We start from the raw sequence: 25,105 nt of genomic DNA, 5'->3' as shown, positions 1-25,105 counted from the left end.
CTTCAATAAGAGCAGCCATTTTTGTTCAGTTCTCTGAGGATTGAAGGTCTGATTTAGTTTAAGATTAGGTATACCAGGCAAGTTTTGCTTATTTTGCATATTGCTGTATTACTATAGCATGCATTCTGGGTTAAGTAAATAGATATTTGGATCATTTGTGGATTTATTTTATCTGAGATATCATACAATTTCATTAGCACACCTAAAGAAACTCATAGTATGCTCTTTGAGAACCACTACTCCCCTGGGTATTACCTTGTTGGAAGAACTTTCAAGGAATGATGGATCTGTCATTCAATGATGGGCAGCATGAGTAGGAGATAGAGAGCTCGTTTCAAGGTCAGGAAGACCTGAGTTCGAGTCTCACTTTTTACAGGAAGGCTATGTGATCAAGGGTAAGTCTCTGAGCTCCAGGTATAGAGGTGCCAGTCTACCTTGGTGGAGGGAGTTTCCTCATTAGAAGTTCCCTATACTGGACAGCTAGGTGGTGAAGTGGATAAAGCACCAGCCCTGGATTCAGGAGTACCTCAGTTCAAATCCGGCCTCAGACACTTGACATTTACTAGCTGTGTGACCCTGGACAAGTCACCTAACCCTCAATGCCCCTCAAGAAAAAAAAAAAAAGAAGTTCCCTATACCAATGAAAGCAAAAGACTAGATAAAAGTAAAGGAGGAGAGGAGAAATAATAAATCAAGTCTTGATGGCCTATTTATTTAGAAAAATTCAAACAGTTTAGCAGATTTTATTGTTTTTTTCAGCCTAACAATTTTCAAAGACTGACTGCTGACACATAGTAGCGGATCAATGAAATGCTTGTTGACAAATTGATACTAAAGTGCAGCCAGTATTATGATCTGTTTCAATGGCAGGAATATATATGTATATATCAACAAAATAATGATTTTTTGAAGTATTGGAGCTCATAACAGAATCATGGGACAAAGTTAGGGAGTGGGGGTGGTGAGAAGCCTCTGTAGCATCCAACAGTTCACATCAGATCAACATCAAAAATATCCTTTAAAATCTCAAAGTTCTGCTTGTATCCAAAAGGCAGAGACATCCAGTAAGTTCAATCATATAAACTTCACAAGTAAGCAAAAATTTTCTAAGCAGTGAGGAAAATGGCTATGACAAAGCCCAGTGTATAAGGGTCAGGGCCTATTGACTGGGTCCTTTGTGTGAAATTAGCCTGATTTAACAGCCTTGGTTTATCTGCTTTACCCTGGCAACCTTGGGGTGGGGGCAGTTTCTAGATTCGAATAGATAACAGATTAGGAGGCAGAAAGGGCAATGCCTCAAAGTAGGCATAATGACAGCAGAAAGAAGAGAGAGCTGGTATCAAGAGAAGAAAAAGAAAAGCAAAAGCTGATCAGCTAAACTAGAGAAGCAAACACTTTCTTCCTACTTGACCTTGGGTGACTCTTCACCTCTTGGGACCTGTTTCCTTACCTGTAACAGGAAGGAGTTGGTTTGATGACTAATAGGGTCCTTTGCTGCACTAAATCTGGGATCCTATGCATGAGAAAAGTGTAGCAGTGTGAAGCCATTTAGGGTAAGGGCTATCAGCCTGACATTTAAATGTTACCTAAAGTTTTTACTTCACTGCAGTATATTTTGACAAATAAATCTGACTTGTATAAGGTTAGACAGGTGGTAAATATCAGGGGCAAGGTTTAAAACCAGGTCCTCTGACTTCAGATCCATTGCTTTTCCCAGTGTACCAGATTGCCTTCCCCCAAAAGTTTAAAATTATGGTTATTATGATTAATAATGAGTAAAAATCACTAGCATTTACATATCACTTGAAGGGCTGCAAAGCACTTTACAAATATTATCTATTTTTATTCTCACACCAAACTCTGGGAGGTAGGTGATCTTATCCCCATTTGACAGATAAGGAAACTAAGGCAGATGGCTGTTAAGCTACTTGCTCAGGGTCACACAATTAAGTAGGTGGTCTTCATGACTTCAGGTCCAGTATTCTATCCAATTAACCACTTAGCTACCTCTTAATATAAAATATAATTAGTTTAATGTAAAACATAATCTAGAAGGTATACTGACATAAGGTTGTTGCTTGGTTCTGAGAAAACCAAACATTATTTAGTGTAAAAACACCATTACAGCAGTGATAAGAGCCTTACAGGTGGATTTCATGTCTTTTAAAAGGTGCAGTTCAACTATAATGTTAAATTTATTGCAAAGTTATATTTATTGTGAAGCTATATGTTTAATCTGGTTAGTAAGGCAGAGAAAGTTATAATAGGTAGAATTATAGAAAATTAGATCTGTAAGGGACTCTAAAGAACCACTCATCTAGCATCTTACAGGTATGTGTGACCCTGGAAAGGTCGCTTTGTTTCCCTGAGCCATGGTTCCTTCATCTGTAAAATGAAGATAAAAATGGGGATAAGATAACCTCACAGGGCCTTTAATTGGGCTCAATCTATTGTTTTGGTCTTATCCTCTACTACCCCTCTCTCTAAGATCCTTTTGCTCTAAGTAAACTGTTTGGTTCAATGTCTCTGTAGTATAATATTTTCATTTCAACTTCTCTGCCTTTATTCAAATTCCTACTGCTAGACAAACTGTCCCTACTTGTATCTTTTCCATTCTTCAATGTCTAATCTTTGTTTGACTTCCTCTGGGAAGGTCTTCCTTTCTGAATTACCATAGCATTGTCTGTTTGATTTAGCACTCCACCAGGTTTAGCTCCAACTCTTCCATTACCTAGTTGTGCAAATTTGGACAAGTCACAGATTGACTGTCTCAATCTCAGTTTCTTCATTTGTAAACTAAGGTGGATAGACCAAGTGGTTTCTCCAAGTTCCTTCCAGCCCCAACTTTAACAATGTAAAACGATACAGAGAATTCATAAAGTCAAGTCATCTTTTCCTGGGTAGCAACCCAGTATTTTGCGGGTAAGTATTTAACAAGGGGCTGTCTAGAAAACAAATAAGTACTCACAATACATTTTTATGCTTAATAATTTCATTAATACATTTTAATGCTTAATCTGCATTATTAACATCTCTTGGTATGTTATGCCTCTGCCTTACCAAAGTGAGAGCCAGAGGCTATTTTCTCAGACCATGTGGACAAAACCACATGCAACTCCTATGTGTTTCTGCAATGCCCTCTCCCCCAAATCATTCATTAGCATCTCTCCCCATGCTGCCTGTCCTCTCTCCAGGTACATCTAACTTTACTTTTAGCTCTGCTTCTCTCTCAGGTCTTTTGGGAAGAGGAGAAAAGGCAAGAAATCCAAATATACCTTGATTATTCCCCTCAATATACACCTACCTGCCCCCCCACATTTTATTAAATAGGCTCTCCGTGGTCTGTCCCATCAACAACAGTGTGAGGGAACCAATTCATTTTCACTTACTGAGACCTATCCTACAGAAGGCATGCCCTTCTAAGGGCATGGTCCTGACATCAAGATGAGATGGAATCCAAGCTCTTTGTTTGCAGAGGCTCACTATCAAATGGTATCTGGGAACTTCCTTTATCAAACAGCTCTACTGGTAAACCCAATAGATAAGTTCTGAGAAACGTGGGGCATATTTTATCCCCCCCCTTTTTTTTTGGTAGTCCTCACAATTTCTTTATTCAGTCTTCAATTAAAAAAACATGTATTAATCACTGATTGCATGTATGCATGCATGGCACTCTGCTAGGCACTGAGAATGTAGAGATGAAAAGTGGCACAGTTTATCATCTAATGATTCATCTACCTCTGACTTTATTCGTTCCCCCATCCATTCATTCTACAAGTATTTATTAAGCAAATATCGTATGGTCTGTACTTTACAGAGCACCAAGGAGACAGAAGCAAAAACAAAACCCTGTCCCTGCCTACGAGCAATTTACATTTGATTGTGGGAAACTATGTTATAAATGAAAATACAAAAAAATATACAAAGTTAATTCAAAGTAATTTCTAGAGCTGGAGGAAACACTAACAAAAGGGAGGTTTGTCTTTGATAAGAGCTTGTGTGGGAGGTAGAATTGGGCCTCTAAGGAAACCAAGGATTCTAAGAGGTCAAGGTGAAAAGGGAGGCCATTGTGGGCATGGGGGACAAGTTACTTGCGCAAAGGAGATAGAATTATTATATACAAAGAATATAGCAAAGGACCTTTAAGGGTCTATGGTTGGCTAGTATCTACAGTGCACCAAGGAAAGTACTCGGCAAAGCAGGGGCTAGATGTCATTTGTCAAGTGTTTCTAGTGAAGATTCCTTTTCTGTGTGGGTTGAACTAACTGACCTCTGTCTGAACTCCTTTCCAACTCTCAAATTGTATGATTTTATAGGACATTCTCCAACGGTTCTCAGCAGCACTCTGTTTGGAGCCTTGGGAAAAGGCAGATGGTGGCAATATTATAGGTCTGGGGTTTCAAAAGGGATGAGTGGACACAAGACAAAGGGACAAGGGATTTGAGGGTAGGAAGACAGTGTAACATTAACTATGGCATTGAGATTTCAGAGAGCAAAGTGAGACCAGAGCATGGGGTGGTAGGCTTCAGAAAGCAGGGAAGAATGAAATGACTAGAGGTTGCCAAAAGGATGATGAATATAATCTTAGTCAATGGTCTGTCAGTCAACAGGCATTTATTAAGCAACCAATGCATGCCAAGCTCTGGATATACAAAACAAGGCAAAAATAGTCCTAGCTCTTAAGGAGTTCACAGTCTAATAGGGAAGACAATATGCAAACTATGTTATGCACAAAAGATCACATGTACATATGTGTGTATGTGTGTATGTATACAAACACACATATACATTAATATACAAGCTAAACTGGAGATAATTTCAGAAGTAAGGTACACACATTAAGATGGGGGACTGGAAAGACTTCAAGCAGAAGGCGAGATTTTAGTTAAGAATGGGAGGAAACCAGACCTGGATGAGAAGGGAGAGACTTCTAAGCATGAGGAACAGCCAATGATAAATGCAGAGTCAGGAAATGGAGTCTGTTTGAGGAACAGCAGAGGCCCATGTTAGGAGTCAGATGTAAGAAGACTGAGAAGGTAGGAAGGAGCCATCTTGTGAAGGGCTTTAAATGCCAAACAGAAATTTTATATTTGATCATGGAGTTAATAGGAAGCTGCCAGTTTATTAAGTGGGGAGAGACATGATCAGCCCCGCACTTTAAGAAGATCACACTGAGCAAGATGGACTATGATGGGAGGGCTGAAGCAGGAATTCTGGTCAAAAAAAAGATCAAAGATCCTGAGTAGCCACACTGGGGTGGTAGCAGTGTCTGAAATGTGAAGGAAGTACATATAATATATGTGAAGGGAGTATTAATAAGACTTAGCAACAGATTGGATATGAGGTGAGTGAAAGTGAGGAATCCAGAATGACATCTGTTTTTTGAGGTTGGGTAACTGGGAGGATGGTAGTACCCCCTCAATAGTAATAGAGACTTTTGGAAGAAGAAAGTGGATCAGAGGAAAGATGAGTTCAATTTTGGATAGGAGTTTAAGATGTTTATGAGATATTCAGTTTTGAGATGTCTAGACACAGTTGGAGATATGAGTGGTCAGGAGAGACGTTAGGGCTGGATAAATAGAACTGAGAATCATTTATAGTATAGATAATTGAATCCTTTAAATAGTAGAGAGGAGAGCCCTGGATAAAGCCCTGGGGCACACCCATGGTTATTAAGGATAGAAGGGGGTAGTATACAGGGAGAAATAGGATGGGACATTGTGTTCAGCAAGAGGAATTTTAGTATTCAAGGTGGTGGAATGCTTGAGGATGATGGTGATATCAAAGGTATGATCATATCCATGAGTGGCTGAGGTGGACTGAAGTTCTAGATTTGGGTTTAATGAACTGGGATGATGTTTGATGAGACTACAGCATGTATTATTGTCCCCAAGTATAAGGGCAGGAGGTGGTGTGAAGACATAGATAATACAGAATAAGGATATCACCCATGGATTATAGGATTCACAACATAGTAGAAAATGAGAGAAATAAGGAAATGAAGGAAAAATTCTTGAGATATATTGCCAAAGAATGCTATTTAAACCAAGAGACTGGGGGGAGCAGATGGTATGATTGCTTATGAGATTGATTTACTCACCTTTCTTATCAAGCAGATACCTGTGCCCCAAGACCCATTGGAAATAGTGATTTCATTTGCATCCCATTAGCTATAAACCTATGCCCCTCTATAGATACTTTAGAATTTGCCTGTCCCCAGTAGAGTCTGGATTGGCAAATGCCATAGCCTAATGCGTGAATTACTTCTCTACCAAATTCAAATGTCACATATCCTGTTCTTCAAGAATTCTTCCAGTGACAGAAAACTTGTTCCATTTTTAAAAAACAGCTTAAATCATCAGGACCTTTCCCTGACACATAGTAGATGCTTAATAAATGTTTTTTGACTTGCCTTATATTGGGTAATAATGTACTTTTCTGTCACTTCCAATCATCTGTTCTAGTTCTCTCATCTAGAGCCAAACCAAAAGGAGTGTGTGTGTGTGAGAGAGAGAGAGAGACAGAGACAGAGACAGAGACAGAGACAGAGAGAGAGACACAGAGACAGAGGAGGGAAGGAGAGGAGGGAAGGAGGATGGGGATGAATTTCTTTCCATATAATAACCATTCAATTAGAAATAGCTATTATAAAACATCTCATCAACCTAATCCTGACAGGCATTTCCAGTCTCCCAACAATCCTTGTTCTTCAGTATCATTCATGATACATAGAACCCTGAATTGAACATAGTATTCCAGATGTGGTTGACCAAAGCAGAATACCAGTGGCGTTATATTATCTCCCTGGCACTTAAAGTGCATCCCACACTCTCAGAGTTCACAATCTAAAGGGGGCAAAAGCAAATAAGTATTTGTTGTTGAGACATTTTTTCAATCATGTCCTACTCTTTGTGACCCCATTTTTTGTTTTACAAAACAAAACAAGTAACAAACTGGTATGATTTGGGTTTTTTGGGGAAGGGGGTAAACTGGTATGATTTGAGGGATACTGAAAAAAGATCCACCATCTGCCAAAATGTTTAAGTTTGAAAAATGCTGAAATTACCAATTATTAGAGATGCGTTGCTTTAGGTTAAGGCTTAGAGCTCTAAAAGGGATAACATATTGGCTATTATCAGCCATCAGTACCTTCTTGTGAACTGGTTTATTGATGATTAGCAACTTAAATCCCTTAAGGTATAAAGTCTTAAGGGAATAAAGGGAAGTACCTTTAACTCTTTCTTTTCTTTTTTTTTTGGGGGGGGGCAATGAGGGTTAAGTGACTTGCCCAGGGTCACACAGCTAGTAAGTGTCAAGTGTCTGAGGTCGGATTTGAACTCAGGTCCTCCTGAATTCAGGACCCGTGCTCTATCCATTGAGCCACCTATCTGCCCCTTTAACTCAATAGAAGAGGTAGGAAAGTTAGAGGAGAGATGAATGTTGAATATGACACAATCTAAAGAAAGCATTGCACTACCAAGGATTCTTAAACAGTGTGTGTGTGTGTGTGTGTGTGTGTGTGTGTTTTCTGGACCGTGTAGAAGTCTAGGGAACCCTTTTCTCAGAATGTTTTTAAATGCACAAAATAAAATACACAGAAATACAAAGGAAACCAATTATATTGAGATGCTATAAAGATTTAAAAAACAAATTGAAGAACCCAGGTTAAGAACCTTTACCTAGGGCATTCGTTCCATAGACAGCCAAGGGTTCCCAATAAACAAAGACTAAGGTACTATACTACTCATGTTGTTATTATCATCAGTAACAATAAGAAATCAAATTAACAAGGTTTCATTGTAATTGGGGAAAGGAGGGAAGAAAGGCAAATATGGGTGGTTGAGAAATATCAAAGGGCATTTCTGTAACCCCAGAATGTGAATTTGGGTGGAAGGGACTAGACACCATTCTACTCACCTTGAATAAGAATTCCTCCAATAACATCCTAGACAAGTGGCATTCTAGTCTCTGCATGGAAATTCCCCAGGGAGAGGGAATCCACAAGGAAGAAGAACTTTCCTAGGTGATCCATTCCTTTTTGGGAAAGCTCTAATTGTTTATAAAGGTTTCTCTCATATCAAGCCCAACTTTCTCTGTAATTTTCACCTGTGGCTCCTAATTCTGCCTTATGGGGCGCCAAACTGACCAAGTGTAATAACTTCTGTGACCACTCCTCCTGCCAACAAGTACTTATCATATACCTGGCACCTACCTGGCTCACAAAATGTAGTTAGAAGGGATCATGGAGGGGGTAACTAGATGGTGCAGTGGATAGAGCACCGGCCCTGGATTCAGGAGGACCTAAGTTCAAATTCGGCCTCAGACCCTTGACACTTACTAGCTGTGTGACCCTGGGCAAGTCACAACCCCAACTGCCTCACCAAAAAAAAAGGGGGGGGGGATCATAGAGATAATTTAGTTGCAACCCTATAATTTAATTAGTGAGGAAATTGAGGCCTCTAGTGCTTAAACAACTTGAATGTCACAGAGGGTGGCTAAAAAGATAAAAGGGCCATGATTTTAACCCCACTGCTCTGACTACAAATTTAGGACACTATACTCACATCATGATGTCAGTCCTAAGAGGAGGACTTTATATCTATCCTCGTTAAATTGTTTTGTGAATTTCAGCCTGAACAAATTCTTTTTCCAATACATTTTTTGTCATCCAACTTAAATGCTATTCCTTTGGCTCTGTGCTGTCTGTGAATTTGCTAAGTACATTATATTTTATTTTCATCCAAGGCACTGTCAAAAATACTGAGCAGAATAGGGTCAAAGATAGGGACTCGGAGATCTCCAGATCAACACTAATTCACTCCTTACTTTTTGGGCTCATTCATTCAACTGGTTCTCTGAATTCACCTGATTGTATCCAATCTGCAGCACTACAATTGTCCACAAGGATATTTGTAGCATCCTTTGCAACAAACTTCAAAAGATAGTGCTGAATTGTTGGGAAATCATTTAGATCAAACATTCTAAGAAAAATTAATGTTTATCCAATATAAGATGACATTGTAGCCTTTATATAAAAGAAAGGATCAGTTAGTTACACAGGATCACAAAGTCTCAAGTTATTCAAGGAAATTTAGAAGCTCTCTAGTCCAGTTCATGCCTTAACATGAATCCTTTCTATATCACCTCTGAAAAGTAATTATGACTTCTTTGTTTGAAGACCTACAGTGGGAGGAGGGCAGAAGGGGAGAAATCAGTGCTCTCTCTGGTTGAAGACAGCCCATTTCATTTCTAATTACTAGGACTTTTTCTTCTATCAAGACAATCCCTTTGCAACTTCCACCCATTGTTTCTAGTACAGTCCTCTGGGGCTAAGCAGAACAAGACTTTTCCACTTTCCACTGACAGATCTTTAAATACTCAAAGGTAGAGATCATGTCCTCATTGAAGTCTTTTCTCTAGGCTAAATGTCCGGGGTCCACATATTTAAATAGGAGGAAATATCCATAATGTTACTACATTTGGTATTTAAACATAGGCAACTATTAATGCAATTGTTAAGACACAGCCCTTAAAAAATAAAGATGTTTTCATTTGTACTCTACAATTCAATGACACCAGCTTCCTTGCTTTTCCTGTCACAAGACACCCCCTTTTCCAGACTCTGGACATTTCCATTGGCTGTTCCCCAAACCTGGAATACTCTCCCTCCTCAAATCCACCTCCCAGCTTCCCTCAAGTCTCAGCAAAAATTCTAACTTCTACAATTTTTCCTGACCACCCTACCCTCTTAGTGCTGGTGCCTTTTCCTTGTTGATTTATCTCCAATTTATTCGGTATGTCTCATTTATACAAAATTGTTTGCATGTTGTCTACTGCATTAGACTGAGCTCCTTGAGAACGGGCATCTTTTGCCTTTCTTTGATCCCCAGTGCTTAGCCCAGTGCCTGGAACATAACAGGCATTTAATAATTGCTTATTGATGGACTGAAATTTCTATAGCATGTTAACATACAGAGAGCTCACCTGAGTCTCATAACAACCCCGTGAAATTATTACTCCAGGTATTATCCCTAATTTTACAGATGAGGAAACTGGGGCTGAGAAATAAAATGTTTAATCAGAGTTGTGTTATACGGCTAAGGGTCAAAGGTGATATTTGAAACCTAGGTTGAACATCAAGCTCAGTATTCCACTATGCTGCACGGCAAATTTGGATGAGTCAGCACAACCCATTCCCACTGACTTAAAAACAACTTAATCTTAACACTTGCCTGTCAGTAGGACCAATTGCATCAGTGTCTCAAAGGATTGTGCCAATCAATCTCATGGATTTGGGTATTTTTGCCAATGGTATAGATCACAAGATAATTACATCTTTTCTTAACATCCTATTATGAATCTACCTAATATGCTGGAGGTCCTTCCTTTGTATATTTTAACATTTCAAAGACACCAGTGAAGCCCTTGGGCTCCCCAGCAACAAACGATTACTTTCTCTACTAAGAGAAAGAAACATCCCACTTCCTTTTTCAGTTCATACATTTCCTGGATTTTTTTTTTTTCCGTTTCTAAGGTGCAATCCATTAGCAATACACTGCTATCTAAGTTACATTGTCTCACCATTGTGGTGCCACTTCTGTTGTTCAGAGATAATGCTGCTTGGGGGCAGCTAGGTGGCACAGTGGATAAAGCACTAGCCCTGGATTCAGGAGGATCCGAGTTCAAATATGACTTCAGACACTTGACACTTACTAGCTGGGTGACCTTGGGCAAGTCACTTAACCCTCATTGCTCCATAAAAATACAGAGATAATGCTGCTCCATGATTAGTAGTCATGGACCACCAATGGGAGAATATTGTTAAAAAAGAGTTTTGTGTGTAAGGTATGTACAAACTGTAAAAGTCCTAACTCAACAGATTATCTATATTATCTATATTACACTAAACCTTAGGCAACAGACCAGTATATATTAGTCTGGGGAGAATTGATCTGCTTTGGTTTTTCCTGTGGAGATATTTAGGTCTAAATTGTTGAAAGGCTGTATCATTTAGTGTTCTTGAGTCTGATAGAATGAACAATATTATTTGTAAATAGATACATCTGGAAAGTTTTAACAACAGGACGGTGGAAGACTATAAGCATTATTCTCTCACCAAATTAAAATCAGTAAAAGGGAAAATAATCTTGGAAAAAGTTTGGCATGAGGCCCAAATAAGCCAGATAATCCTCAAAGCATTGATAGATGGAAGGACAACAGATAGACACAAACCAGAAGAGATTTCTGCCAGCATGTTCTCTGCCTATGATAGAAAACTATGATCTTTGGATTTAACCTTGGTATCCAAAGTGCTATCATTACATGAGGGAGTAGAAATGGGACTTATGATGTTAGAAGAGTGGCTATTATACAGAGAAAGAATCCTTCTTAGGAAGTGACAACTGTGAAAAGCATTTTGAGATCAACTGAAAGGGGAAAGGTCCAAGGACCTAGAAAAAAAATTAGACACCAAATAAGGGTGATGAAGACATCAGAAAATGACTCATTGCCTTTTTCATCCATATAAATCTTTAAGTTTACAAAGATAATGAGTTCTAAATGCACTTTTTAAATGTCCAAGGATGATATATTATGCTTTCAGTGATATAACTTGTGAATTGCTAATCAAACACAAAGGAATCTGTATATGCTTGCAGACAAAAATATTGCTTATAATAGTCCTGAAAATGGAACTAAAAATTAACATCATTCTAAGTGTAAATGCACACAATCCCAAGGAAAAATACTGACAACCTAACACTCAACTATAAAGTAAGACTCAACTATAAAAGTATCTGTAAAACAGAAAATGCATTAGACTCAAAATGTAAGATTTTATTTCTAAAATCAAGTTTAGAAGACATTTTAAGTCTCAGTGACAATATTTTTAATAAGTGAATTGAAAATATATCCAAAAGTATATTACAAAAGAAATGAACAGTTCTCATTATATAGAATTTTCTCATTTTTAGTATAAAATGAGTTTGACTAAAAAAGCATATTGGTTGGGCAGCTAGGTGGCGCAGTGGATAGAGCACTGGCCCTGGATTCAGGAGTACCTGAGTTCAAACACTTAACACTTACTAGCTGTGTGACCCTGGGCAAGTCACTTAACCCCAATTGCCTCACTAAAAAAAAAAAAAAAGCATATTGGTGTTAAAGGAAAAATGTAGAAAACTTAAATTAGCAACCAAAGAGAAAATAAAGGCTCATTTCTTAAAAAATATCTACCTGGAGTTGACTTCAAACATGTCTTAACTACCAAGTAAATATTAGAAGGTAGTACAAAGGCCTTCCTGGAAAAGCATGCAGTGCTAACAGAATTGTCTTAATTTTATCATCAAAAAATTCCCATGGCTAGCCATGGGAAAAAGAATAAAACGACCCCGACCCCTACCCCATCCCCTGCCAATTTCAATACTTTACTATGATGTAGTTATAAAATCACAGATCCTGGAGCTGGAATGGACCTTGGAAATCATTCAGTCCAATCATCTTATTTTATAAAGTCTTTGGAGGCCCAAAGGGTGAGGTGATTTCCCCAATAGCCTCCAGTTGTAGTAAAAGTCAGCAAAGCCAAACCCTGCATTGTCTTCCGACCTCCAAATCTAGTGCTCTACTTACCACATTTGCCTTTTTCAGCCTTCAAACAGATATTATTCCCATTTGATAGATGAAGGAATTAGGACTGTAGATTAGAACTTCCTCAAACTCACACTACTTAAGTCTCCTGCCTCCTAATGCCTAGTTTTTCTACTACCTTGCTTCAGTCTTCTGTGGTTCATGTAGTGAGACTACAGGCCAAAATGTTTCTGTCATCTTATTACTTCCAGCAATAAAATTTAGAGTTTCTAGTGTATTTATTCTGCACATACATAAACCTATTTTGATTTGATTTTGATAGGCAGCACATAATAGCAGTGTGTGTGTGTGTGTCTGTGTGTGAGATATTCAAAAACAGTAACTGAAATAATTGATTTTTGCTGAAAATCAGTTTCTTTTCTGTTAGTGTAAAAAGCTCAGGGTAGTAATGTCATATATGCAGCATGTGTTTTGTGTGTACACACATACATACATTCTTTAACCAACTGAACAGCACTAAAGATTAAATATCAAATTGAAAAAAAAATTGACTTTTAGTTTAACCAACATTTAGAAATGCAAATTGAACTTCGAAACACATTTGTTAGTGTCTCAAACATAGCAATGTTAACAGCTATAACTTTAGTCTAGTCCTGGAGAAACTACACACTGGAGGCTGATTTTATGAAATTTCTATAATGGATTAGTTTTTTTCATATGTTTTGAGATTTCTGGTTTATTTTAATAAACAATCCTCCTGTTGGTATTCAATGTACTTTAAGAAACACTATTTATTACTGACTCCCCTAAGAAAACGTTACTGTTAATGAAGTAGAAGCCTAACAACTCTGAACACTTCCTAATTCAGAATGTGGTGTTTCCAAAAGGGGTTGTACTTTGCATTATGAAAGAAAAAAGCTATAATCAAATATAAAAATGATAAACATTCAACCTACTTTATCTTGTTTAACTATACAAGGAAAAGTTTTAACATAATTATTAAAGTCAATTTTCCAAGGTTGCAATCCAATCTTTTCAGATAAATTATTCCCATTTTATAGATGAGGAAGGGAAGTTGAGAGGTTAAGTGATTTAATCTATAATTTTAAATTAGATAACTTAAAAGATCTTTCAGTTGAATCCCCTCATTTGAAAAGTATGTGGAGGTTCAGATTTTACTAAGACCACTGTTAAGCACTGAACCAGATCTACTAACTCGTAGGGCTCTTGATACTAAACTTACCAGGCTCAAAGTCCTCTTAGTGCTATAATCTAATTGTGGGTATTCTGCTGGTAATTCTCTAACTCAAAACTTTTCACCAACTTAAGTTATTTCCTTTAGTGAGATTCATTGCATCCCAGACATTAACAACAACAACAAAAACTGTCAAAATAGCTGCAATCTCTAATCCATAAATGACTTAATTTTTTGGTCTTAAAGCAGTGCTTTCCCATTCGAGGGCACTTAAGTGTAAGAGGTCTTAATTAGTTGCCCTGAACTTTTTAAATGAAGCTTTTTACTTCTAAGTTGATATTTCAAAATGCTGTCAAGGCCATCAGGAACTTGTTTAATCAAAAACATTTTACTAAGCAAACTTTTGTTTTTAGTCCTAATGGTTTTAGAATGTTGACATTAGGTCTTCCTTCTCCTCCCAACGGTCTTAGAGTCAGAAAAGGCATAAGAGAGATCCAATTACCGTTCTCAGTCTTAAAAAGGTACTACTCTCTCAAGAACCAAAGGAACAACTAACTACTGATTATATGTTGTTAGGAAAAGTGTAGGAATGAAAAGGCCTCCTTGCTACTCCAAAACTTGTTTTAGAAATAGCTACAGTGAATTTCACTCAAAAGCTGAATCGTCCACTAAATTAAAAGGGAGGATAAGGGAGGATAAAGAGAAAAACCTCTTTGGTAACAGGCAAGAAATAGATTTTACACTACTTTATTTTCTTTAATATTTTCTTTAATAAGACAATACAGCACACAACTGAGCCTCCAGTGTGTCACTTAACAGGGGGTATAATCATATGAAAGAGTGGAAACAAATTTACTATTAACCCCACTCCCTTCAGCAACTGATGTCTACTTATAAATGAAAAAAAAATCCTCCCTCAATATATTTTATCAAGCCTTTTGAAGACATCATAACAATTAGATCTGTTATAGAATCTTCAAATTACAAAAATATTTCGTTAGGGCTCTGAAATTTTAAGATATTCCCCTGTTGAATATTTAAATCACACACAACGACCAAAGAAAACTAGCTGATAGAACAATTCACATGTTAAGTCTGAGAATTAAGTTTTATGCAAGATAAATGCAGCTATTTTTCCTATCACTGTGATACAGCTTTAAATGTGGTTCTTTAGCTTCTCATAATGAATTGAATACAAACATAAAAACCTTTTATTTAAAAAATTATACAATTAGTAAGGCAACTCAAAGAAAAACTGAAATTCAAAGATAACGATTTTTAAGTGAAAAACTTCACTAAACATTGAAAAAACATATGCTCAGAAGACTTCCTTTTAACTGAATTTAACCAGAATAATACCCAGCACATGAATAAAGCAGAATTCTAGCCTTCTGATAAATCAATATTAAGATACCATATAAGCAATAGTCATGTAACATTCACGGAATGGCAAAGGGCACTAAAAGATTTTGGTCAGGTGAACAGTAAGAGTTTTCTTATGAACTATAACTATCTCCATCAGATCATCAGATCTTTCCCTTAAAACCTCATTTTAAACAGTAATAATACATACAATATTGTAGATGATACACTGTAGGAACAATCTGCAGTGACAGTTAAAGGAGGATAGGGGCAGCTAGTTGGCGCAGTGGATACAGCACTGGCCCTGGATTCAGCAGGTCCCGAGTTCAAATTCGAACTCAGACACTTGACACTTAATAGCTGTGTGACCCTGGGCAAGTCACTTAACCCCAATTGCCTCACCAAAAAAAAAAAAAGGATAGAATCTGGTGTCCTTAAGATCTGGCTACTAGTATGTGCTACTACTCCCTAAGTTTATATTTGAATACTGTTCTTCCTATTACATTTTTTAAAAAAATCAAGTCAATTAAAATGGGCACTCTATTAACAAATTTAAGAATCAATTTCTATACATAGCCTCTCTTCCCCTGGCAGGATTTAACTTCATTTGAATTCTCTTCTCCACAAATACCTTTAACATACTTATATAACAAGTCTCTGGGTATAAAACTGTTCTAAGACCCTTAACCCAAATCCAATGCATATAGCCTTTTCATTTAAAAATAAGACCAAAATACACTCTTAAAGCCAATGACAGCAATATAAGTACTTAGCTTAAGTATGTCATTTCATTCTTCTTGTTAATGCCATTTAGTAGTCACAAAACTGGCCCATTTTGAACTAATTCATTTTCCAATTACTTTGGCAAATATTTAAAATAATCCTTTCAGAATCTAAAGTTTTACATTTAAAGCCATCTAGAATAATTCTGAAAGAGACATATATTATAGAAGGAAAACAGACCAGTTTGGTTATAAATTTTCCAAGCTTAATAGTACATAAAATGGTTAAATAATTTTTCACCCTTTCATTATGGCAGATATACAGTTTAGAACCTTATTTTTCACAAGGAAAACTCGGTTCCTTTAATCATTTACCAAATACTTGTAAGCTGTTCTTTAACTAATAATTTAATTTATATCCAATTCAGGGCCAGCAAGAAAAGGATTATTTTGTCAAATTTGCAGTTCCTTTCTCAGAACCTGGTCCCAAAAGTTTTCAGTATTGGCACACCCAATACAGGTACTGCTGAAGAAAGGAGAATGGCACATAATTCATAAAGAGTTTTACTAAACAAACTTACAAATTAAAATATTTATCAAATTTATAGTGACAGCAATTAATCAATGCTTCTTTTGTTTCACTAGCTGTCTTCCTAAAACAATACAATAGGAATACATGAATTGAATGAATCTGCTTTAGGTTCCAATAACCAACAAATTTCATGGGAAAAGGGGGCAGAGGCAAAGCATTTGCAATTCTAGCTGTCTTCATTAGATTTTAAGGCAGATGCGTAAAGGTGGAACAGAACTTCTACAAGCATTTATCCTGTGATGTTGTAAAATCAAAGTACTACTTTATTAAATGAGTTATTTTACACAATATGAACATCAATATAATTACAATTGTAAAAAAATTTTTTTAACAAGGATGGACTGATTTTCAGGATTTCCAAATCAGGGCCCAACTGTACATTTACACAATTGTCTTTGCATGAAGCCCAAAAGGGAACAGCATAAAAATGAGTGTTTCTGTAGCCCCTTTATTTTTGCTGATCAACAGTTTGTTAGAAAAGCAGCTGCAGGTTTGTTACCTAAGGTCTGAGATAGTAGAAGAGTCAATAGGTGCCATGAATTCACCTACAAAAACACAAGAATAGCTTTCAGTGAATGTAACTGTTACACAATACTAGTCTTATACACTGCTTATGTTGCCTATATTGTCCAAGAAACAAACAAACCAGACATTTGACAATGAACTTGAGTTTTATAGAAAGCAATCTCTAAATTCAGTAACTCTTTATAGCTAATTGGATTTTTACTACCTCAACAACAGATCTCTGACTGGTTTACTAAGGGATTGTTTAAAGGAGTGTGTGGTAGGGGGAATCCAAACAATCAAGAATGAAAATTGATTGTTTTCCAGCAATTACAATACACGATGAATTTTTTTTCCCCAATAATACTAGAACACAACATGTACCAAGTAAAATACCTGCATAATTCTGCTCACCTACATTAGCCTGCATCATTTCTGGAAGCAAAGTCTCTCAAAAGACATTTGTCTTAACTATTCTCTTCAAGTTGATTTATATTTTCCATTTTCCAGGGCTGGCCTGCTCCCCCTTTCTTTTATTTATTTATTTATTTAGACTGCAGCAGCAGCAGTACATGTTAAAATAGATCTGGTGTTCTGAAGACATGGTATAAAGTACTGCAAAACAGTCTTTTAGTTCTTAAGACAGGGAAGCAATTATCAAGTCTCAGTTAGAAGACAAATTAATCTCACACTTTTAGAAAACAGTTATGTCCTGCTTGGACAACCCTGACATTAAAACAAACAAAAAAATCAATGACCTGTAAACAACTTTATGCCTGAACATCAGCCAATTCTGGAGGAAGTGGAGTCTTAGGATGTTTGCTCTCAAAGTGCTGTTTGAAGGTCTTGGGGTCCGGCATTTGTGTCTAATGAGTGATAGAATGAAGAGGCAAAGGATAAAAAGAGAATAGGGAAAAAGTTAGTCATCATGGGAAAAAACAAACCTGAGATTCTTAACAGTCAAAGAGGCAACACTTCATGGAATCACTAAATTTATATTAAGACTAGAGTAGGGGCAGCTAGGTGGCGCAGTGGATAGAGCACTGGCCCTGGAGTCAGGAGGACCTGAGTTCAAAGCCAGCCTCAGACACTTAACACTTACTAGCTGTGTGACCTTGGGCAAGTCACTTAACCCCAATTGCCTCACCAAAAAAAAAAAAAAAAAATTAAAAAAAAAAAGACTAGAGTAAGTTCCACACAATGATTCTAATCCAATCTCAAAATTTCTCTTCACACAGTGTCCCACCATGTACATTAGAATTTGTCAGTTAAACTTGACAATTATTATTCTTTATTTCAATCTTATTAATAGTACCACATCTTAGCAAGGGCAAGATATTTCATCTACTCTAATTTTAGAAATAATCATTCATTTGTTGTTCTAGCATAGTGAGCATTTCCAATAGTACTTTCAACTAAACTATGATATGCTCCTACCATCTTTATCCCACTAGTGTCCAGCCAAGGGCCTTCCTTGTACATAGTAGGTAGTGTATTGGCTTGCATTCCCATAAATTCCAAAGCTCCTGCCATCCAGATAATAGGGCAGAAAGAGGCTTAGGCCTGCTACTGACAAAATGGTACCCAGCATCTTTAAACTATTTTATACACACTAAATTTGCCCTGTTCTTAATGTGATTAACATTCTAATTATGCTGACATACTGTGACTATACAACAATTATGAACAAACCCATAAAGCAAATGTTTGAATTTTAAAGGCAACTCTGAGATTCACCTAATTATTTTATATCCAATTTTTCCTAAACTAGCAATGTAGTACACAATTTCCTTGCAAGGTGCCAACTGATGTGCCTGCAAAGGCACCATTTTTATTTAATATGAAAGCCCTATAAGGAATATCATTTTGGAAGCAATATGAAAATTGATCAGAGGGAAGAGAGTAGAGGTGGGAAGAAAAGGTCTGGAGAGGTGGGATAAGGAACTGGGCTAATACAATCACGGACACCAGAACTTTATACTAATAAATCTTTATCTGTCCACAGAAATCCTGGGCCTTCTAGCCCCTCTTACCCTACAAACAGTGCAGGTATATATCAAGGCAGCCTTGGCAGCAGCCTTCTGATCATGTCCTTGTTTCTTTTTTTGTCCAGCTTGTTTTTTGGCATTTTTCTGCTGAGACTGAATCTTCTGCTGTCCACGAGCCATATCTATAAACAAACAAAAAGTTATTAATAGGTAATAGTGATTAATTTGTTCTATGATATATCATCACACTTCTAACACAATGCAAGCTTAATATACCTTTTCCCCCCTTTCAGTAAAAATTTGAGCTAACTAAATTTTTTTTTGCATTTTCAGTGAAAATTTTATCTTCATTTTAATCTTTTGGCAATTTCCCTTGATTTAGTAAATGTAAGGCTTGAATCTTTCAACTTAAGAGAAACAAGATCTGCCACCCGATGCCTCAAAAGACGAGGAGATCAGAGCAGCAGGTGGGAATTATTTTTCTCTTGAAAGAACACACTCAGGTTTCATAGTACTATACTCTAAACACCCTTGAAAAAATTAGTCTTTCTAGTGCTGCGTCAATTTATAAAATTCAAGACTTGATGAAATCTCCATTTCAAAAGATAGGGCAGGTGGAAAAGAAACTAAACTCATCCATTTTCTGTGCTTTTTAACATGATCAAAGGAACCCTTCAGAGCAATCTGTCAAAGTATTTGGACCCAGAAACCCAAGGTTTGACTTCAAATTCTGCTACTGAAACAATCCTGTTTAGTGAGTTATTTCACCTTTCAGTCCTTGTTTCCTCATCTATAAAATAGATTACTTGCACTACCAATCTCAACAAGACCATTTTGACATAAGTACTTCAAAGCACTGTGAGCCTAGGTGGTGAAGGGGATGGAAGGGCAGGCCTGAAGTCAGGAAGACCTGAGCTCAAATCCAGTCTCAGACACTTACTACCTTGGTGACCCTAAGCAAGTCATTTAAACCAGTTTGCCTCAGTTCCCTCATCTTGTAGAATGAGCTCGAGAAGGAGACGACAAACCACTCCAGTATCTTGACCCCAAATGGGGTCATGAAGAGTTAAATATGACTGAAATTATTGTTTTATTATTATCATGCCACAAATACTGGTGGTCCAAAGCATTCAATCATACTAAAAATAGCTACACTTCCCAGAGAGGGGGAAAAAAATCACTTTTTTAAAACTCAGAGACAATCCTACTTCAGACACAAGTGCCAGGCAAGGCATTTAAAAGATGCTACAAGAGATAATATATGTAAAACAATTTCTAAGCCTTACAAAAAAAAAAGCTCTCTCTATAGAGATTTGTGTATATCAGGTTTTGTTGTGTTTTGTTTTGTTTTAATCAACCTGACCTATTATTTTATTGGTATGGGGAACTCCTGATAACAATACCAACTAATACTTTCCCATGTAACTTATGGCTTTACAGGGTTACCTAGAAACAGATCCTGGCCAGCAACATACTGAAAAAACACAAATGAACATTATGTTGCAGTGTTTTTATTTTATTTTGTCAAACATTTCCCAATTTTAATCTGGATCAGGACATACTCAGGAGTTCTGTGGGCAGCTTGCAGCCCTGGAATACTGAGAAGGTATGTGATTTGCCTAGGGTTACAGCTAGTTCCAGAGACTGGACCTGAACCCAGTCTCTCTTCATGGTTTCTAGGCCAGCTCTCTTATTGGTGCCTCTAGCCTTTTTCTCAGTTCATAAATTGCCTAGACTAAATAAGTTTTCTTTTAAAACAAGAACTGTATTAAAGTGGACCATAAGCATACTTATAAACACATGCTAAAATGAAAGTTTAAACCTATTACATACACACATATACACATATACAGATATACAGATATACATGAAGATGAATGCATACCAAACCAGCCCTGAACAAATCCTACTTAAACTAGATAAAAGTCTTCTTACACAAAATCCTAACCTGGAAATCCTAAACTTCATGTCTCTAATACGTGATTTTCTTTCAAAGTAGACATCATGTCAAAAGAATTAACTGCCAAAGCAAAAACCTTAAGTACATTTTTTTAGACGATCTGCCTTTAGCATTAGATTTAAATTGAAAATCAAAAGCCAAATAGGTTTTCCTCAATGTTTACCTTTTGTACTAAGGTTACATATTTGCAACAGACCTTAGAAATATTTAATACACTAGTCTAATCTCCCTTTCACCATAGATAGAAAAGGTTTCAAAAGTAATTTGGTAACACGTAGAAACTTTACAAGCTGAATGTCAATATGGACACCCCTTTTCCCCTGGTCCCCACCTAACAGATGGGTTTTAGTAATCTAGAATTTATGAGGGTACTTAAAAGTGTGTTCTATTTCAAAATTTAAAGCTACCATTACCATACCAGAAATCACCATTGCTACTACAATGAAAGTTGTCTTGACTACTGTGCATCAATGGAAAGGTGGGTTTCCAGTTATATGAGACTCACTAAGTCTCAATAGTGTTTCTTATAATCAGAATACTATACTATTAATTCTTTTGTGTTCCAGTAACTTAATGTGCTTTTTAAGTTTACCTTGATTTAACCTTTAAACCTTGAAGGTATTTAACCTTTACATTGTGGCACAGCACTCCAAAGCTTCCTACCCTAAAATGGCAGGCCACTACAGAATTCCAGAAGTTTCTTAAGATGAAAGAAATCTATTGAAACTGTTAGGATGGTACCTTTCACACTAGCTAATTACTTTTGTACAGTGGTACAAAGTGATATCACCAGTTTGTGGAACAATGTCCCAGTTTTATAAGGTAGGAAGGCATTCTAACTTCATTTTAAAAAAATTATATAACAAGTTTAATACAAGCCATTCTCATGGCCTCCCTCAGACCAAAAGGAAAGCCATGTTACTCCTCTTCTCAAATAGTTAAAGAGGTAGGTTTAGATAGATGAAACGCAAAATTAAATGAAGAGAAAACCTGAGGTAGGGAGGGCAGAAGATAAGTTTCTTAAGTTCCGACAATACACAATAGTGATTTCCTTTTTGAAAGTAGAATTGCAAACTGACATCTGTTTCTTGATAGCTAAACTTTGGCCAGACTTGAGAGCCAACAAAGTTTTCTATTAATTCAAAAGTCTAAAAGATCCCCTTTTCTCAGATATCAAGAAACAATGGTAACAATGTAATGGAAGGCAACAAGTAATTTACAAATACCAGACCTTCAAAGTTCCACAACTCTTCCACTGTGTTTTTTTTGGTAGGGGCTTCAAAATTGGAGGATGGGGGGTGGGGGTGGTGAAGAAGCAAGAAGAATGAGTTTTCTCAGAAGATGGCCTAAGTTCCAAGAGTCTAAAGTAGAAAGATTAAAAAAAAAAAAGGAGGGGGGGCCCACTAGAGAATTCGTCCAAAACCAAAACAAACGAGAAAGAGGGGATTGGTATTTTTGGATCGAGGAAGTGCCTTCTCCCCACACCATCTGTACAACCCTAAAAAAAAGCCCATCAAGTCCAGGAGGCAGCCCAAGATCAAACCCATTCTTGACACCAGCTTTGGACTCCATCTTTTCGGAGGGGGGGGGGGAATGTATGTTGGGGGTCTTCTCTAGCTTCCCATTTCACAGGCGGACCCCACGCGCCACCTCCCCTAGTACCATGCGTGGGGCATCTATGATTCGGCCCCGTCCCGTGCGCCTCCGCGCCCCCCCTCCCCTGCAAGCCTTGCTGCTCCCTTTCCCAAACTGACCCCGAGCAAAGGCCACGCTCCCCCGAAACCTGCACCATTCAGTCCCAGGCCCTCCCGCTACTGCTGGTCCGAACCCCCTACCCGGCCGCCCGGAGCGGGCTGCGGCAGGAGGGGCGGCCGCCCGGGCCCCGGCCTCGTTCGCTCTGTCCTCCCCCTTCCTTCCCGCCGCCGCGGTGCCCGGAGCCGCTTACCGGGGCTGGGACAGTCCGGCGTCTGAGGCGCCGCGCGGGGCGAGGGTGCTGGGGGGCGGGGGAGGGAGGGAGGGAGGGAGAGGGAGGAGGGACTGAGTGAGAGACTGAGCGCTCCCCGCACGGCCTCCGCCGCCGCCGCCGCCGCCGCCGCTGCCACCCGCCCGCCCGCCCGAGAGAGGAGAGAGGGAGCGCACAACAGTCCGCGCCTCACGCCTGCTGCGCGCACGCGCACGCGCACGCGCACGCCCGTCTCAATCGGAAGAGCGAAACCCCGCGGCGCCGCGTGCACACGCGCGCGAGCACGCCCGCCCACGCTTCCCGGCTGCTACTGCGGCGGCGGCGGCGGCTCCTCTCCCGGTTTCCTCAGCGCCGGGCGCGCACCCAATCTCTTCCCCCGACCCCCTCCCTCTCTCCTTTCGGCTCCGCCCTCTGGCCCCCTCTCCTAATTCCCCTCTCCGCTCGCACACCGACTCTTTTCCGGTCGGCGCGGACCAATGGCTGCACATCCCTATTACATAACGGGGGGAGGGGGCGAGCGGAAACCTGGAGTAGCGAAAGCGAGCTTTTAAGAGGTGCTGGAGGAGATGTCGCCTTCAGTCTGTGCTTTCGAGAGACCCTTCCCCTGAGATAGCCCGGGAGGGCGGGGAGTGAATTTAATCTGGGAACTAACCGCCCGTCCTCTGACCCAGCCTGGGTGTTTGTTTCACCGAGTCACTCTCCTCAGGCGCCCCCGCCCGGGCCTGGCCTCGCCTGGCCGAGGCCTGCCAGAGCCGCGCAGCCGCAGTCGCACCCGCATCTTCCGCCGCAGCCTGCCCCTCCCCCACCCCTCCGTTCCCCTCCTCTTCCCTGGCCTGCTCACCTCCAGGCAGCTCCTGGGTACCCGCCTGCCTCTGCGGCCTCTGCCTAACAACTACCTAAGGGGGAGGGGGGCGGGGGGGAACTGGTGGCTGCTAAGCCTGCTTGGGAGGGGGGAGATTTTCAGCCTGTGGGGCGGCCCCGAGGAGGGGAATCCTGCGTGGAAGTTGAGACTGGTGGTGGCCAGGCATGAGGGGAGGCCCGCTCCCCGGGCTCAGTCACCAGACCTGGACCAGACTGAAGGGAGCCCGGTCCCGGGGTGACCTCTAAGAGGGCCCCGGCAGCCTTTGTTCTCTCACAGGCCTCGGCTTACCTCACGCCACCCCACCCCCCAAATCACCGCCTGAGCCCAGTCCTTCTGCCCCATGAGCAAGGATTGGGGCGGGGGTGGGGGGATGTCTTGTGGTCAAGATTAAGGGCGCTGGAGAAACCTAGCTCAGGCCAGAAAGAAAGGAATAACTGGTTAAGTTTGTTAAGCTTTTGTGTTGAATTGGGTTTTAACGGTCCTTGTTTAGCTCCATCAGCTAACTCAGTTTACCTGTGCTAGTCGTGGGAGGGTCTGTTTGTAGGTGAGTCTTGCTTGGTAACTCAATATCTTCTAACGGCTAGAGTAATTCCAGCCTCGGCCAACCCTTTAATAGAACTACAGCTAGTGAGCAAAATGGAAGTTTGACGCCTCTGCCTCTTGATGATCCCCAACCCCAACCTGGTTGAGTATTTTCTGTGTCAATCGTGCCGTAACACTACCACTACCACCACTACCCACACCAATTTATTTCCAGGCTTATAAATTTCCCATTGCTCCTCTTAAAGCATTCTTCACAGCCAAACTGGTTCACTTGCTATTTTTCATACACTGTATTAAACCTCCTCTTTCTGCTTTTGCACAGACATCATGTTTCACTGTGAGCACCCTGAGAGTAGTGACGATTTTTTAGCTTTTTTGTATCCCCAGTGCTTAGCACAATGCCTCATAGTAAACGCTTAATAATAAATGCTAGCCGACAAGACTTAAATTATGTCATTCAATCCCTGCCTCCCTTCAAAGCTCTCAGCTCAAGGGCCACTTCTTATTTGAAGCCTATCCTAGCTTGAAGTCAGTACTAGTGAGTGATCTACTCCCCACCACCGAACACCTATTGGAGTTTAATGACTATATATTTTGTATTCACTTATATAATGTTCGAGTTCTCCCTCCCAGAATGTTCTGTGGGAGGGGCTTTTTTCTTGTTTTGGTCTTTTGTCTCCCCAGACCATAGCACAGCATCTGGCACATAATAATAATTTGCTTGTTGATTTGGATACAGAAGTAAAAGAAAAAAAAATTGGTTAAATTCATCTGGGAAGGATTCTAGATTGGCATATGTGGTGAGACATCTTTAGAATAATCTGATAGGTTG

At 39.2% G+C, this 25,105-nt stretch overlaps 1 protein-coding gene across 2 annotated transcripts; it reads right to left on the bottom strand.

The window, feature by feature from the left end:
• Nucleotides 1–14,508: 14,508 nt before the first annotated feature.
• Nucleotides 14,509–22,990, bottom strand: ZNF706 (zinc finger protein 706). 2 transcript variants are annotated; one of them, XM_043975027.1, is made up of 4 exons: nucleotides 22,851–22,990; nucleotides 18,991–19,127; nucleotides 17,716–17,823; nucleotides 14,509–16,998 (listed from the first exon to the last, which is right to left on the bottom strand). In XM_043975027.1, the coding sequence occupies exons 2-3, from the start codon at nucleotides 19,123–19,125 to the stop codon at nucleotides 17,728–17,730; spliced, it is 231 nt and encodes a 76-aa protein (XP_043830962.1). In that variant the 5' UTR covers nucleotides 19,126–19,127; nucleotides 22,851–22,990; the 3' UTR covers nucleotides 14,509–16,998; nucleotides 17,716–17,727. The 2 variants fall into 2 exon arrangements, with proteins under 2 accessions (XP_043830962.1, XP_043830961.1); XM_043975026.1 differs by having other exon boundaries at nucleotides 22,741–22,852.
• Between the last annotated feature and the right edge of the window lie 2,115 nt (nucleotides 22,991–25,105).

Source organism: Dromiciops gliroides, chromosome 1, assembly GCF_019393635.1.
Source record: "Dromiciops gliroides isolate mDroGli1 chromosome 1, mDroGli1.pri, whole genome shotgun sequence".
Classification (NCBI taxonomy): Eukaryota; Metazoa; Chordata; class Mammalia; order Microbiotheria; family Microbiotheriidae; genus Dromiciops; species Dromiciops gliroides.
Note: the sequence above shows the minus strand (reverse complement) of the source record. Positions and strands in the feature narration are given on the sequence as shown.